This window comes from Chionomys nivalis, chromosome 9 (assembly GCF_950005125.1).
Source record: "Chionomys nivalis chromosome 9, mChiNiv1.1, whole genome shotgun sequence".
Classification (NCBI taxonomy): Eukaryota; Metazoa; Chordata; class Mammalia; order Rodentia; family Cricetidae; genus Chionomys; species Chionomys nivalis.
The window spans coordinates 9554908-9571689 of NC_080094.1; the positions used below are offsets into that span (position 1 = coordinate 9554908).

Genomic DNA, 16782 nt, shown 5'->3' on the forward strand with positions numbered 1-16782 from the left:
CTGGAATCTGATACCTCGGGCTTTCATTTGCCGACTTTGCCAAATTCGGGGGGTGGGGGAGGCTGTCTGTGGGAAACAGCACGCGTGTGGAGGTGTGATGCTGGCTCCATTTTTAACTGTGCAAGCTTCACCTGCTCTAGAATGCGCTGGACTCCTTCCACGGGGTTCATACCTCCTTCTGTCTTCTTTTCAAAACACATTTTCAAACTTCATGTTTCTTTCTGGAAAAATCCACCATAATGTACCAACAGATTTTCTACAGCTTAAATGTGTGTGAGCCACGATGCCAGCGCCCACAATCTAACGTGGTCCTTACCTTTTACTGACAATGTGAATTTTAACTAAGTGTATCGATGCATAATTAAGACCCAAAATGCGGAAGGTATTTTTGGTCCTGTTTACTGTGTGTGAGAGATGCCAGCCTTTGAAGGAAGTCAGCCTCTCAGCAGCAATAACTCCAAGTCCTACAAAGCCAACGAATTGAGGCTACAACTCCATAGGTACTGTGAAAACTCATTCAGATTGTTGACAGAAATTGGAAACAAGCTTTACAGCCGTCCAGAGAGCACGGGATCAAAGGCATTACTGTAGTCCCGTATGACGGAATGTGTACTTCACTCAAAATATAGGAAAGTCAGAAAGATGGCTCGGCGGGTAAGAGCGCTGGCTGTGTAAGCATGAGGACCCGCATTTGGATCCCCAGCTCCCACCTGAAGAGCCAAACACGGCACATACTGCAAGCTCAGTGCTATGAGGGCAGAGACAAAGGGATCACTGGGGCTTGCTGCCTAGCAGCTTAGCCCTGGGTCTGGTGAGAGGCACCGTGTCCAGGAAATAACACAGAGAAAGACGGAGTAGGACAAGTGGCATCCCCCTCCATCACTACACATGCACTCACCCGTGCACACCTCTGCACATATACTGTACACGTACACCACACAAACACACACACACACACAGGAGAGAAAAAGCAACAGAGAGCTTGTAGCTACTATTGATAGAGGGAAAATGTCCAAGACATACATATCATGAGCATCAGTTACACAGAGCATCCCCTTTGGGGGCTGGAGAGATGACTCAGAGGTTAAGAGCAGTGGCTGCTCTTCCAGTGGTCCTGAGTTCAATTCTCAGCAACCACATGGAGGCTCACAACCATCTGTAAGGAGATCTGATGTCCTCTTATGGCCTGCAGGGGCATGCATTCAGACAGAACATTGTATACATAATAAATAAGTAAATCTTAAAAAAAAAGAAGAAGAAGAAGAAGAAGAAGAAGAAGAAGAAGAAGAAGAAGAAGAAGAAGAAGAAGAAGAAAGAAAGAAAGAAAGAAAGAAAGAAAGAAAGAAAGAAAGAAAGAAAGAAAGAAAGAAAGAAAGAATATCCCCTTTGGCTAAAAATATGCCTGCATGTGTATATCCTTAAACCCAGGCTATGCGTCTATGCACAGGTATGTCTTCACGTACTAGACAAGCTCCCTATAGAAACAGAACCAATGGAATGTATACATATTATAAGGAGGGATTCAGTAGGCTGGCTTATACCCAACAGTGGTTATCTGAACACTGAAGAGACTGAGAACCCTGTAACCTGCTCATTACAACATGCTGGTCACCTCGGCAGTCCCAATCTGGTGCTGATGACACAGAGGATTCCTGGAGTCAGTGGTCTCCACTCCAGGTTGGAACCTGAAGAAGATGAAGTCTGACGGCAGCTGTAGCAGTGGCAGTGGCAGCATCGGAAACTGGAATAGACACCCTCACCAACAAGGACTGGAGATAAGTAGGCAAGCAATCTACTTTTCCCTGGACCTCTTTCTAGGCTTCAGGCTGCTGCCAGGAACTGCCATTCATGCTGGGTCCTTCTCACTTTGCTTAATCCTTCCTGGAAGCATGCTCTCAGGCCTTCCTAGAGACGCATCTTAGTGTCAGATGTGACCAAGTTGACAATCAAGACTGAGCGTCATGCAGGTTGTGGTGGCACACGCCTTTAATCCCAGGACACAGGCAGTAGAGACAGATGGATCTCTATGAGTTAAAGCCAGCCTGATCTACATAGAGAGTTCCAGGCCAAACAGGGCTACATATTGAGACCTTGTCTCAAAAAAAATAAAAGAGCCATAGTACACACATGCTCGGGCATATGAAATATGAAAAGGGGTTTAAAATAACTAATTCAAAATTTGAATATAGAATACCAATTTATTCTAAAGCAGAGGTTTGATAAGCTGTTATATGAAGGATCAAGTAGCAAATAGTTTTGTAGGTTATAGCCTGATAAGAGCTATCTGATTCTATTTCTCACCAAAACAGCAATACTGAGTGGTTCTTGATGAGTCTATCCATAATAAGGGGGGATGGGCATCCATTCTGGGCCATCATTCAAGACCAGGATGATAAGGGTCATCATCTGAGAGCAGCTGCCAACTTTCTGTGTTCATTTCTGTCCAGGGAGAACCATGATGATCCCACAGTGGACACCGCCACGAGCCAGCTCAGCAAAAAGTTTGTATTGCCTCCGCACAGATCCTATTGGTTGGACCTGCCACATGGACACCCCTAGCTGAAGGGAAGGCTACAAAATCTAGCACAGACACTTAGGGATCGCAGATGCATGTGGGCCGGGGGCTCCTTGTAACAAAAGTTTGCTTCTGCTCTGTCCCCTGCTATGTCGCCAACATCTAGAACAAGAATTAGCAAGTTTTTTTTTTCAAAAAATGCCAAATAATAAATCTTTTAAATTACACTTATTTGTGTGTGTGTGTGTGTGTGTGTGTGGTGCACGTGCATGGGTATGCATGCCATAGTGTGTGTGGAGCTCAGGTGACAGCTTGCAAAATCAGTTCTCTCCTTCCACTATGGAGGTTCTGGGAATCGAACTCAGGTAGTCAGACTGGGTGGCAAGCACCTTTACCCACTGAGCCATCTTGCCAGACCCCACAGTACGTATTTAAGCTTTTCTGGTCATGCTGCAACTTTTGACACTGCCGTTGTGGAGTGGAAGCAGGGGAGCAGTTGTGCATGGCTATGTTTTAATAAAGCTTTTAATATAAACAGGTGGACAGGTCCTCATGTGGTGACTATGATTTAGAACAGTGCCTCCTACAGCCATTGGCACCCCTCCCCCTCAAAAAAATAGTTGTTTGCTAGTTGAATGATAGACAATGGAGAACAGTCCCACAGGTTTGTCTTAATACATGAATAAATACTGCACAGTAAGATTTAGCAAAGCGCCCAGTGCCTCATAAGTGCAATAAATGCTAGCACTCATTGTTTCAAAATATAAGAGAAAAATAAAATACATTCCTCAAGGTGCAACATACAGGAGACAGGTGTTTCCAGGAACATCATTTCAGCAGTTGTTCGCAGGAGATAGCAGATGTGTGTCCAGAGTGGAGGTGCAACCCAGGGCGGAGGACAATTCAGGGAGGGGAGAGAGGGCCAGGGAAGGTCACACAGAGTGACCCCAGGAAAAGGAGCTGAAGAATAAGGAGAGACCTGCACAGAGAAGCTAAGAAATGCTCTTTAAAAAAATCCCACTGGGAAGTGGTGGTGCACACCTTCATCCCAGCACCTGAGAGGTAGAGGCAGATGGATCTCTGTGAGTTCGAGGCCAGCCTAGTCTACAGAGCAAGTTCCAAGATGGCCAGGGCTACACAGAGAAACCCTGTCTCAAAACAAAACTAAAAATGAAAGAAAGAAAATTTCAGGCTGGAGACATGGGTCAATGGTCAAGAACACTGGATGCCCTTCCAAAGGACCTGAGTTCAAGTCCCAGTGCTCACGTGGCAGCTTATCACCATTGGAAACTCCAGTTCCAGGAGATCCAATGCCCTCCTCTGTCTTCCAAGGATACCAGACTCAGTCATATATCTAAGTGAAAAACTCATGGACACAAAACAAAATCATAATAAAAAGTGTTTGGGTTTTTGTTTGTTTTAAGGAAAAGGGAAATCCTATGGGTGTGGCATTGCAATCCCAGCATGCAACTGAATAAAGCAGGAAAATTGAGCCTGAGCTTGAGAGAGAGAGAGAGAGAGAGAGAGAGAGAGAGAGAGAGAGAGAGAGAGAGTCAGTCTCAGGACACCAAAGGAGGAAGAGGAGGAAGGGTGGGGAAGAGTGTTTGTGTGTGACTCTGTGTGAATATGTGTGTGAGTGAACGAGTGCGTGAGAAAATGTGGTAGGAGTGTGTGTGTAGGAGTGTGTGAATATTAGTGTGTGTGCACATGAGTGTGTGAGCATGTGTGCTCATGAGTGTGTGAGTGAGGGGGTGTGTGATTATGTGTTTGTCTGTGTGATAGAGTGTGAGGGGGTGTGTGAAGTTTCAGTGAGTCTGCGGGTGGGTATATAAGTGGGGGCATGAGTGTGAATGTATGTATGAGTGTGTGTGTGATGTGTGTGTGTGATGTATGAGTGTGTGTGTGATGTATGAGTGTGTGTGTGTGATGTATGTGTGTGTGAGAGGGTGAATGTGTGTGATGTGTGTGTGATGTATATGACAGGAAGTGTGTGTATAATGTATGTGTGTGTGATATCTGTGTATGTATAATGTTCATTCCTGGCACACGCCTTTAATCCCAGCACTCAGGAGGCAGAGGCAGGTGGATGTCTGTGAGTTCGAGGCCAGCCTAGTCTATAGAGCGAGGTCCAGGACAGCCATCTTAGGAAGCTAACAGTTAAGTCCTCTGCAGCCACTAAAGAACACCTGGTGCTACCTGCTGGGAAAGGAATAAACATTACATCTGTTCTCCAGTGGAACCATCACTGTCTAACCGGAGCGCAAATCAAGGTATAATCTGCACTTCAGAAGCTTTGGAGGTGAGGGTAACCCTAAGGTCACCTGGTACATTAGTCTTAGAGTCTGAAGAGAAGGTGAGCAAAGGAGCAAAGACAGAGTCTGCAAGGCTACGGGGGAATTTCCCTTTCTAGGCATGGGCTCTTGAGCAGCCCCACTGCCTTGCCCTGCAGTGACTCACTGTCCAGTGCTCTCTCTCACCGTCCTACCATCAATCCCTGCCTGGTCATGGAAGCTGGGCTCTGTAGGGGAAGAAAGGCATCTGCAGTGAAGGACCTGTGCATGGTGAGTTCCCGGGGGCTGTTAGCAACACCTCCAATTGTTTCTCTCCCCTCCACATAGAGCCAAATAGAGATCCATTCCCATCCTCACAGAGGTGAGCTATAGGGGCTAATGGGGGAGAAAGGGGCACTCGGGAAGAGCAGGGACACTGTGAGCAATCCTCCCGAGGTGACTGTGACTTTATTGTCTGTAGAAGAAGCAGATACAGAACAAAAGGCCAAAAGACCCCTAACACATGATATTGGCATCCATCAAGCTATGGCTGATGTTTCAGAATCAAGATTGTGGACTGGCAAGATGGCTTATCAGGTAAAGACGCTTGCCACCAACCCTGACAACTTGAGTTCAATTCCCAGGACCCACAGGGCAGAAGGAGAGAACCAACTTCTACAAGAGGTTCTTTGACCTCCTCGTGTACGCCATGGCATTTTTATGGACAACACACACATACACACACACTTTAGGTATGCAGATTTGTACTGACCCCGTGGTGCACATATACACCGCACGTCAACTACAAATCTGCCACTTGATAATCTCACATTAGATGTGCACGTAGACTCAAAAGCCAGTAAAATAAATAAATAAATACATACATACATACTGTGTGTGTGTGTGTGTCCCCTGTGTTTAGGACAGGCATGTGTGTCGTCGTTATGTAACAAAAACTGAAGCTGATCACCTGTCTCACTCGGTTACAGACATTGGCCTAAGCATCTTGCCATGCACACAGTCTGATGACTGTAAGGACCTACAAGCTGGGTTTTACCATGCCCTATACAGATTAAGAAATCAAGAAGTTAAACCACAGCTAGGCCAGGCAACAGCAAGCTGCTGAGCAGAGCAGATCTAGGGGACAGTAGAGCCATCTAACCACAGATACAAGCAAGGAGGGTGGCAGGGACAGCAAGAGCGTAGAAAGAAAAGACCGATAAATGCCGTTGTATAAAGATGAAATAAAAGCTTCTTTCTTCAGTCACTGGGAGGCAGGATGATTTCCAAGGAAAAGCTTCCATCCCCATCTGCTAGAATGACATCAAACTCCAAGATGAGGCCTGGGCCACCGTGTGTGAGTCACATGCCGCGCCCATCTCACTGACAGACAGAATTCTTTCCAGCTTGTTGGAGACTCTGCAAATTGCTGAACACAGCTTAGAAAAGTTCGATCAAAGACTGAGTTCTAATTAAAATAAAGAGAAACACAAATAATAATCATAGAAAACAGGAGGAGAGGACATGACCAATAAAAACAAAAACCATCCCCAAATCAAGGCTGCATGATTTAATAATGTTAAAGCTTTATGTATATATATGCGTAGGAGTGTTTGCCTGCAAGTATGTATGTGTGCCATGTGTGTGTAGTATCCCTAAGAGGTCATAAGAGGGCAGCGATCCCTGGAACTGGAGTTATAGATAGTTCTGAGCCACATGTGATTGCTGGGAACTGAACCTGAGTCCCTCCGCAAGAGCAGCCGGCATTAACAGCTGAGCCACTGCTCCTACCCTCCAGTTCAATCATCTTATCATCATCACACGGAAGCAGGGACAGCCTGCTACTGAAAAGAGTGGAGGAGAAATGTCTTTCCACCAATTTAAACTCCTGGGTGCAGCCTGGTTCAACAACAATACTGGGGGGGAACACTTTTGGCAAATTTTAAGTTGATACAATTTTTTTATCATTGACATGAAAAGACAGATGTTGTGGAGAGCCTACCTCTGCCTCCTAAGTGCTGGCGTGAGCCATCAGGCTGATGTGGAGGGTCTAGGGGAACAGATACGGATAGAAACATGCAAATCTATCTAAGCCACAAAGTTAGTAACCCAAAGGTGTTCCTATCTGTCATTGTCATGTATGTGTGCCAGGCTCTGTCACCTGAGTCCCATGCTAATATCTGACATCCACAGAATCTACATTTCTTGACATGAGGTGGTTCTCTGGCCTCTGTCTTGGAGGACAGAAGTACCAGGGATTAGGACTCCTGTAGGAGCCAACTTCAATCAACAATGGATAGAATTAGGGTCTCAGAACCTAACTCCCTCCCTGCCCTGAGGATCCCTCCCTGGGAGTAGCTGCCTGGGTGACTCCACTTTCTTTGTCTCATCCCCCAACTCCTTCCAGCTATTTCCTGGTGACAACTCATACTCAAATCTTTATCTCAAGTCTTCCTTCTGAGAGAACCTAAGGATGATGAAATCTGTCCTTCTGCTCACAGAGATGCTCTAAAGATACAGTTCGCTTGGGATTGTTGCTAGAATTCAGAAGGGGAAAACAGAGTTTATTTCTCACCCATATCCTCCAGACCACAGTTTCTGTTGAACAGAGTTCTCACTAAAAGAAGCTAGATGTGGCAAGAGAAGAGCATTTGCCTAGCATAGACCAGCCCTAGGCTCCGTAGGGAGTGAGTGGAGTTTTTGGTGAAGTCCTGAGAGGGTGGCTATTGTTTAATGCAAGTCAGCTGTGCTAAGAACCAAGGCCTCACCAGGAAGGCATTGGTGGTGCACACCTTTAATCCCCAGCACTCAGGAGGCAGAGGCAGGTGGATCTCTGTGAGTTTGAGGCCAGCCTGGTCTACAAAGTGAGTTCCAGGATAGCCAAGGCTACACAAAGAAACCCTGTCTTGAAAAACCAACAAACAAACAAAACCAAGGCCTCAGACCCAAGGGATAATATTGGCAATGTCCTCGCCATGTGGGTCATTCTGGGAAATGGCAAAGCCTTTCTCTAGTCTGAGTGTGAATGTTGGCAGCATGTGCAAGAATAAGTGTTTCTGAATGATTGACCATTGTGTGCAAAGACAGCTACTCCAGCTTCTTCCTCCCTGGTGTTTACATCCTGAGACCTCTCCCTACAGAGACCTCCCAAGGGACTAGCTAACCCCTTTCTCCTGCTGTACCTAATAAATTCACTGAGGTTCCCCATTGCTGTGTAGTCGCTGCCATTCCAACAAAACAAGCATGGCCCACCTGCCCCAGATTTTCTTCATGCATATCCCTGTGTCTTTCCTTTCTTCATTCCCTCCAGTCTCCAGTCAGGTTTCTGGGACTATGTCATAAAGGATGGCAAGGTTTAATTCTCAGTGCTGAGAATGAGGAGGAGTAAGAATGGAAAGGAATAAGAGGGAAGTGTTGGGGTTTGATGGGGTTCACACATTCCAGGGTAGGCAGACAGATCAGAGATACGGAAGAAAAGGACAGAGACACAGAAGGGAACCAGGAGAGCAACCCAGTGAATTCATAAGCTAACCTCAACTCAAACTGTAGGGAAGAAGACAGAAGACTGCTTTAATGCGGTACGAAGAACAAACAGGGCAATTTCCTCTTCAATATCTGAAGCATCGAGCAGCTATTCCCTGAGTTAAGTATTCTGTTGGTTACACAGGACGTGCAGCAACCACACCTTAGACCCCACATCCTGTAGGCAGCAACTCCCTGGGTCAAACCTCCTGTCCTCTCCCTGAAGGAGCAGGAACATGCCTGAACTCTCTGACCTCCAGTCAAGGAAGAAATGGATCCACTTCTGTGGGTTCCCACAGGGAAGGAGAGGGGAAAGGGGTGTTGGTCCTGGAGGAGTGGCAATCCTGTTTATCTTTGGGAAGCTCCTAGACATGCTGATGGGAGTGAAAGGCCGTTGAGGCTATGCCACAGGCCAGCGACCAGCATTATATCCCTCCCTCTAGTAACTAAGGTCCCAAGGGGGTGGAGAAAGCCAAAGATGATCCTGAACTTTGCAAGAACCAAAATCGCCATATTCAAAGCAATGTTTTCCAAGTTCTTAATTCTTCTTCACAGATGGCAAGCTTCTAGAAATCGTATTTTGAAAGGTAATGCTGCCCATATGCACATGCAGTTATGAATATTGTTGAAAAATCTTGGATAGTATGTAGTGAAGGTTTTTTTTTTTTTTTAGTCGTTATTATTGTGGGGGCAGCATTCAGAGTGTGGGTAGCAATGCAGAGGACAACCATAGTGGATTCTGGGAAACAAACTCGGGTTATACAACTTACACAACAAGCACATTTATCCACCATGCCATCTCACCTGCCCCCAATTTTTTTGTTTATTCTTTGTGTTTTGTTAAATATTTGTTTTATTTGTGTGTGTGTGTGTGTGTGTGGTGCGTGTGCATGTGTGTAGACCTGCAACCTGCAGAAGTCAGAAAAGGGCATTGGCTCCCCTGAAGTTGGAATTACAGGCAGCTGTAACATGTTAGACATGGGTGCTAAGAACTGATCTCAGGTCCTCCAAAGAGCAGCAAGTGTTCCGAACCACTGAATCATCTCTCCAACCTCCTCCCACCCCCCACCCCCACATCCCACTGTTTAAGTAACACTTTGACAGTGAGAAGTCATTGAAAAGGGCAGAATCCAGAGAAAAGGTATTTTCCCCTCAGCTAGACAGCCTAGAGTATCATTTTGTTGTAATTATGATATGTTTACAAATCTGGTCTGTGCAGGTGGGAGATCTGGGTTCAAATCCTACTTCAGTCACTTATTGATTCTGAAAGCTCAAACAAGTTACTTCACCTTTCGTGGTCTCAACTTTCCTCATCCATGTAATTATTCTAAAATGTCATAAACTATTTGTCTGGATTCCCAAGGTTTTGGGGTTTTGATTTTGTGTGTGTGTGTGCATGTATATGTATATTTCATTTTTATTAAGTTTATTTACTTGAAATATATGTTTACACAGAGGACAGACAGATAGAGGATTTCAAGTAACTTATGGGACAGTCGTTATCTGTTAAAACACACACACAATCATTCCTTTTTACAGTATCAAAGCCAGATACAAACTTTTGATGCAAACTTACCTCACTGTTAACTCTGTTTATGAAGACAGGAGACACACTTATTCACCATGTAATTGGATTAATCAAAAATGCTGTGGATCCCCGGGGACCACAGTGGCAGAAACGTTGCAAGTCCCCAAGCGGCAGCAGCAGGTCACGTGTGTTTTGTGTCTCCGAAGGTGGCTGGTCCCGGGCAGGGAACCATGCAACAGCAGGCGAGAGACAGAGACGTGGATTGGCACGCCATGCAGAGTGAGGCTAGATATTTATTTAGTGGGTTATGGAAGGGAAAAGGGAGAAGGAGAGAAGAGAAGAGAAGAGAAGAGAAGAGAAGAGAAGAGAAGAGAAGAGAAGAGAAGAGAAGAGAAGAGAAGAGAAGAGAAGAGAAGAGAAGAGAAGAGAAGAGAGAGAGAGACAGAAGGGAAGGGGAGACGTGGAGAGAGGCAAAGCTGCCTCCTTGAGAGGGAGGGGAGGTGTCAGGCTGCAAGCTGAAAGGAAGATCTCCCTGCCTCAGTAGACGGGAGGGGGGTGGACATGGGCGTGGCTTGTCTCTTAAAGGGACAGGACAGATCATTACACACAGTTCAGTTAAATGACACATACAAAAAGCCATTCCCTCAGAAACAAAGATGCTCGTGTCTCTCAAAGCAGGGCTATGAGCTTCACGTTCGCACCACGTTCATCTTCTTCCCGTTTTCACTCCTCTCCTGGCTGAAGACTTGGGTCAGCACCTCATGCTTTTAGCTTGGCTATCGTTCCTGCCACATACAGCATCACTGACTTACCTGACGGGACCTGTACAGGACAGAGGCTGCCATCTTCCTGTTTGAGCTGTGCCCAGACTCTGCCTCTGGACTGAACATCACAGCTCCATTCTCCAGAGCGCATTTTGTTTTTCTCCAAAAATGCATTCAGCTCAATTGCTGAGCATACATCCTGAATCTCAGTAGCAGTAGGGTTTTCTACAGTCTTTCTTAAGGGAATCGGCCTCCCCTCTGCTATGGGCTTCTTATTGCTAAAATAAGCAGGGTAGATACAAATAAACCTGCCCTGGTGAGCCGGGGACTGCACATCTGCACACATCATCTTCTCAGAAGTCCCTACAGCACCACCAGCCCTACTGGCCAAACACCAGCAGAAAAATGTTTTTTTTGTTTTGTTTTGTTTTTGTTTTTGTTTTTGTTTTTTTGTTTTTTGGCATTCCCATAAACCCTGTTCCAGATTCTGGAAGACACCAAAAAACACTCCTTGGGATCTGGGGCACTTGATGGTGAAGACCTGAGAAACCGAGACCAACAGCTGGATTATTCCAGTCCCTGTGACCTGCCCGTTTGCAGCCACCAGGACCAGTAGACAGCAACCGCCATGTGACAAAGTAGCTAAAACCATTGGGTGTTCAGGTTCAGAAGTAGCAAGGTCTGTGGCAAGTTCAATTTGTTTCATGGTGTGAGAGGGTGTGGCTCCCAACCCCACCCAGCTCACTCCCACAACATACACACACACACACACACATGCACGCACACGCACGCACGCACTTGTCGGCAGCTCATCAGAGCCCATCTACAGCTCTTTTGTCAGTAATGGCATCTCTACGTAGGGACGCAGTGCTGCATGCGAAATAGGGCTTGTCCCTTGCACGCCGACTCCTCGGGACGCTGAGGCTGGCACTGACAGACAGAGGCTAATTGGCAGACTCCGGCAGTCAGTTTCTGATGACACAGGAGAAATAATAAAGGACAGAGAACGGGAACAAAGAAAGTTTAGAGAATATAATAAAGGGGCCATCTGCACTGTGAGCATTTGCTGGAGAGTGGAGAAGGTGACTGGGAAATAGAGGGGACCCAGTCCCCACAAACGGAACGGCGTAAGGACCACAGGCTTGGACCTGCTTTCCTTGATTGTGCTAACCAACTCCAGACCCAGATGGACAGAGACACAAGGGGACAGAAGTACAGATGAAATAGGTAGCTTGGCATTTCATATTCTAGGCTTACCGTTGGCGAGAGTTCCGCGGCACTCTCCACACACACACATGTTAAATTTAGTAATAAGCAGACAGCCCAAATTATAAAGTCAAATGGACCAACCAATGACAGGACTTAGGGGAACAGCTTCACTGTTTATACACCCGTGTATGCCCTCGAGTGTTCTGGAATATTTTTATCCTCTCATTTGTTACTCTACCCATTACTGAATTCTATATAAATGAAGAGGGGAATATACAGGAGGGAGGAGGAAAGAAGGGGGGAAATTAAAACAAATAACTGTGTTCCTTGCAGAGGTCAAGTCTGTCTGAAGGGAAACTAAACAGTTGATTGCATCCTTACAGGAAAACTGATTTAGGATTCCCACTTAAATTAATAAAAATTCCGCTTTCAGAGTGCATGAATTTTACATTTTCGTCAGACTTGGTAGTGATATATTAAACCCTGAGTGTTTGCAGGGAAACGCATGTACTTCTTTAGCACAAAATGATCAATTTTTTTTTCTCCTTTTGTTTCAGAGAATTTTGCTGTCCAAGAAAATGACCTAGTTTGTGGCTTCCCTGCATTCAGGGTATGTCACACCCATGTTCACAGAAAGAGGGGAGAAAATAACAACAGAAGCATCCTTTGGGGTCAGGAAGACAGCCACACAAGCATGCAGACCTGAGTTCTATTCCCAGCACCCACAAAAAAGAGTTGGGCATGGTCATAGGCACTTGCTATCCCGGCATCAGGAATGAGGAGACATCCAGTCCTGGAACTCACGGTCAGCCAACCTCATCTAATGGCAAGTTCCAGGTGCAGTGAAGAATTCTGTGTCAAAAAGATGGCGGATGACATCCATGACTGTCCTCTGGCTTCCACATGAGCCTATGTGTACATGCGAACACACACATGTTCATCTGCACACATGTGAACTCACAGAGTAAAAAGAGCAGCCTGTGGATTATTTTTCTATAATCACATATCCAGTCTTATGCACTGAGACTCATTGTCCAGAGTTCTCACACAAAAACCCTAGCAAGCTCAGCACCGATGTCCACCCACTAACAGAGAGCAGGACACAGAGAAAGGGCAGAAGAATGCATCAGAGGAAGCGAGGCTGCAATCTGAGCCTAGGGGCCACCCTGGGGTGAGAGCATGCATTGTCTGTCCCTCAGTGTAGCATTCGAGAGTCAATGTTATTTTTATTTAGCTGCTAATGTTTTTTTAAAAATCTCGAGTACTTTCAGATAAGAGTTTGAGAGTCTAACTCCTCGTTAAGAATCTGAAAGCGCCGGGCTGGAGAAATGGTGGACAGTAGAGAGGCAAGCCTTGTGCATGAAGTCAACTGTGCACACCACTGGCCCCGGCGTTTGCAGAAACAGGAGGATGACTGGGGTTTGCCGGCATCCTGTCTGTCCCCATTCAGTGGAAGACCTCTCATCAAAGAATTAGGTGGAAGTCAGGCGGTGATGGCACACACCTCGGGGACAGAGGCAGGCAGATCTCTGAGTTCAAGTCTAGGCTGGTCTACAGAGTGAGATCCAGGACAGTCAGGGCTACACAGAGTCACCCTGTCTCGAAAAACCAAAAAGAAAAGAAGGAAGGAAGGAAGGAAGGAAGGAAGGAAGGAAGGAAGGAAGGAAGGAAGGAAGGAAGGAAGGAAGGAAAAAAGGAAAAAAGGAATAAGGTAGAAAGTGATAGAGGCAGACACCTGAAATCCTCCTCTGCACACACACTAACACACACACACATTTTCTGACAGTGTTGTATCAGTAGTGTCCATGTAACAGTTGGCATGAGTAGAAAGTGATCCCTGGGGCCGAAGAGATGGCTCAATGGTTAAGAGCACCGTGGATCTTTCCCAGAGGATCTGAGTTTGATTCCCAGCACCTACATTTGGCTCACAATCATCTGAAACTCCAGTTCCCGGTGATCCAATGCCCTCTTCTGGTCTCCACAGGTACTGCATGCACATGGTGCACAGGTACACATGCAGGCAAAACATCCATACCCATAAATAATAAAATTGGAATTTTTTTAAACAAAATAATTTTAAAACTCATTTTTTCCTCCCATGTAATGGCACTGATAATAATGCCAAACTTCCAGGTTAATATAAAGACCAAATCCAATAATGGCTGTGCAGAGGACTTGGTCTGTAGCAAACAGTCAGAAGAATACCTACTTTATCACCTAGGCTATTAGCATTAGATGGTATGGGATGCTGAGGGTTTAACAAGTCAGGTCAGCATCTCACTGTCCCATTCCAAGATGTCGTCAAGAACTCCGCACACCTGGACACCCTCATGGTGGCCATGGAAACCAGAAAGCTGAGCGATGTGGTTTGCCTCAATTAAGAGCAGAGAAATGGCTTCCTCTCTGCATTGTGATATTAAGTAATATCAATGTTTCATGAACCTTATTAGTATAGGTGAGACAAAATAAGATATCGCCCAGGGAAATTAATTTTAAACACATTGCATGTAAAATGCAAGGGTTCACAATATTGTTTCTAAAACAGCCTGATCTTAATATCATACATTTGACTTTATGAAGAGCCCAGATTTAGATTAATCATATTGTTTTTTATTTACAACTCAATATAATAATTGGCTTATCTGCGATATTAATATGCATGGATTTTTTTTTTTTTTGCTTGCTTCTTCAAGAAAGCAAACGTTCAGCCTGGTGTTTATAATATGTTGATTTTAATATGCAATGGGTGTGTTTATATGCAGATTAAATTGGATCGCATTTATACTAAACAAGGAAAACAAATGCAGAATGGTGCTGCAAGCCCAGAAACTCTCATTAAATGAAGGAGAAGAATCCACCTCAACGGCTCACCTTCCCGGAGAGGGCTTTGCAGGGCATCAAAGCTCACCCCGTCCAGGCTGGCATGACTGCACTGTGTACCTACAAAGCCAGGGAGATGAGGAAACTGTCTCCCCGTCAGCTGTGGCTCTCAGCTAGGGCAAGAAGAAGACACTTGGCAAGGGTGGCAGGTATTTGGGGTTGTCACCAACACCAGACTCTTGTTACTGGAGTTCCTTCCAGAGATGCCTCCAAAAGCTGCTGCACTGTCACAGTGTGGCGCCAGCTAAGATAAAAGCTCTCAGAAAACTGTCCCTGGTCCTGGAATAAAGCCTGCGGCTGGAGCCTACATTTTTTAATAAGATATTTTCCCGTTTATTATTTTTGTAGGGAGGCACATGTGACAGGGTCTATGTGTGGCGGCCAGAGAACAATGCAGGGGAGTGGGTTCTCTGCTTCCACCATGTAGATACAGGGATGAGCTCACGCCATGAGTCTGGTGGTAAGCACCTTCACACACATGCGTCACTGGCCAGGCAGAACCCATCTTGACTCACCTTTCTCCAGGGTTTGTTTGGGTCTCTTGCCTGCTAATCTCACAGGACCATGAGGAAGGCACCTGTCCTTCCAAGTCCCAGACAGACTCAATGAAGCCACAGGACCAAGTATGATACTTGAGAGCTGGAAATGTTTTCATAGAGACTCAGATCTGTGCATCCAGATGCTGCGTGGGGGGCAATAACCCTGTGCCTAGAGACCCACCAAACTGACTTGAATAACTTGATTATAAACAGGACATCGCAGTGTGAGCTTTTACCAAGGGGGGAGGCGTTGACAGAGGACTCAGGGCCACACCTTAAGGGGAGAATCAGTTCAACCACCAATCCCTGTTCTTCCACCCTAGGGAACCATCCCACATCCGTAGCAGTAACGTGTAGACCAACTTTGCCTCCAACTCCTCCATCTTCACAAATTCCAGGGTAGAAGGGAGACAGATGGGCTTGGCTTGCAGCAGGCTCAAGAGAGTATCTAAGAAGAGGGGGCTTTAATTTTAAGTCAGGTTCAAAGGTGGGCTTCAACTATGTAGCAAAATGTGCTGATTTATTAACAAAGACTACCGGGTAAAGTGACTATAGAAATTTTCATGAAGGGCCAGTGCAATGGTTCAGAAGAAAAAGGTGTTTGCCACCAAGGCTGACGACTTAAGTTTGATACCAGAGACCACCATGGTGGAAGAAGAGAACCAACTCCTGAAAGTTGTCCTCTAACCTCCACATTTTGAGTTTCTGTATGTCTATGTGTCTGCGGGTGTGTGTCTCTTCTCTCTCTCTCTCTCTCTCTCTCTCTCTCTCTCTCTCTTTCTCTCTCTCTCTCTCTCACACACACACACACAAAAGAAAGCCATCAGGAAAGTTGTGTCGAATGGACTGAGAAAAACTTCCCACTTCAATAAAGTTTCAAGTCAGAGGAGAAGACAAACCGAAACTGCTTTGTGCTTGCACCCCATTATTCTCTTTGCACCCCATCATTCCCACCTGCTTAGCACTCCACTGCACACATGAAACCCTGGTTAGCATAATTTCTCACAGATGGAGAAATCTCAGTGACTGCCTTGAAAGAAGGAAGAAATGCCAGGAAATTACCATTTCGAGACAAAGGAAAGCAGAACCAGGCAACATCCCCATAGGTAATTTCTAGCCCACTTAAAATTTAAAATGACATTAAAATTATCATTCTGTTTATTTCCAGGAAGCTAAGTTCTTCCCACGCACCTAGTCCTATATATTTAATTCCTGAACAAACAACTTCGCCTAACCCCACAGTCCAAAAACTCCAATTATGAACTACTTATTCCATCCAACCAAAAGCTCCCAGAACACAGAATAAAGCTCTGGCTGAAGTGGCTATTATTATTCAAATAATATTGATGTTCATCTCCACTGGGGATTCCCCTTTGGCTCTTCTCAAAAGGCAGTTAAGTTAGAATTCTGACTCTTAAAAGTTGGGGGAGGATGTTTTTGGCAGAGAGGATAAGCGTGGAGAAAGCATTGGGGGCTTTCGGGACATGTGGCTCTTCCGGTAGTTTGGAACCTGGGCTGTGTGAAGTAGAAGAAAGATGGGAGACCAAGACAGAGG

At 45.6% G+C, this 16782-nt stretch overlaps 1 protein-coding gene across 1 annotated transcript; it reads right to left on the reverse strand.

The window, feature by feature from the left end:
- Window positions 1-10594: 10594 nt before the first annotated feature.
- Window positions 10595-10948, reverse strand: LOC130881986 (signal recognition particle 19 kDa protein-like). The gene has a single exon (XM_057781855.1). It carries the CDS (start codon window positions 10946-10948, stop codon window positions 10595-10597), a length of 354 nt encoding a protein of 117 aa, XP_057637838.1.
- Between the last annotated feature and the right edge of the window lie 5834 nt (window positions 10949-16782).

Coding starts and splice junctions, on each gene's coding strand:
- LOC130881986 (XM_057781855.1), bottom strand. CDS start 10,948: ATGATGTGTGCAGATGTGCAGTCCCCGGCTCACCAGGGCAGGTTTATT.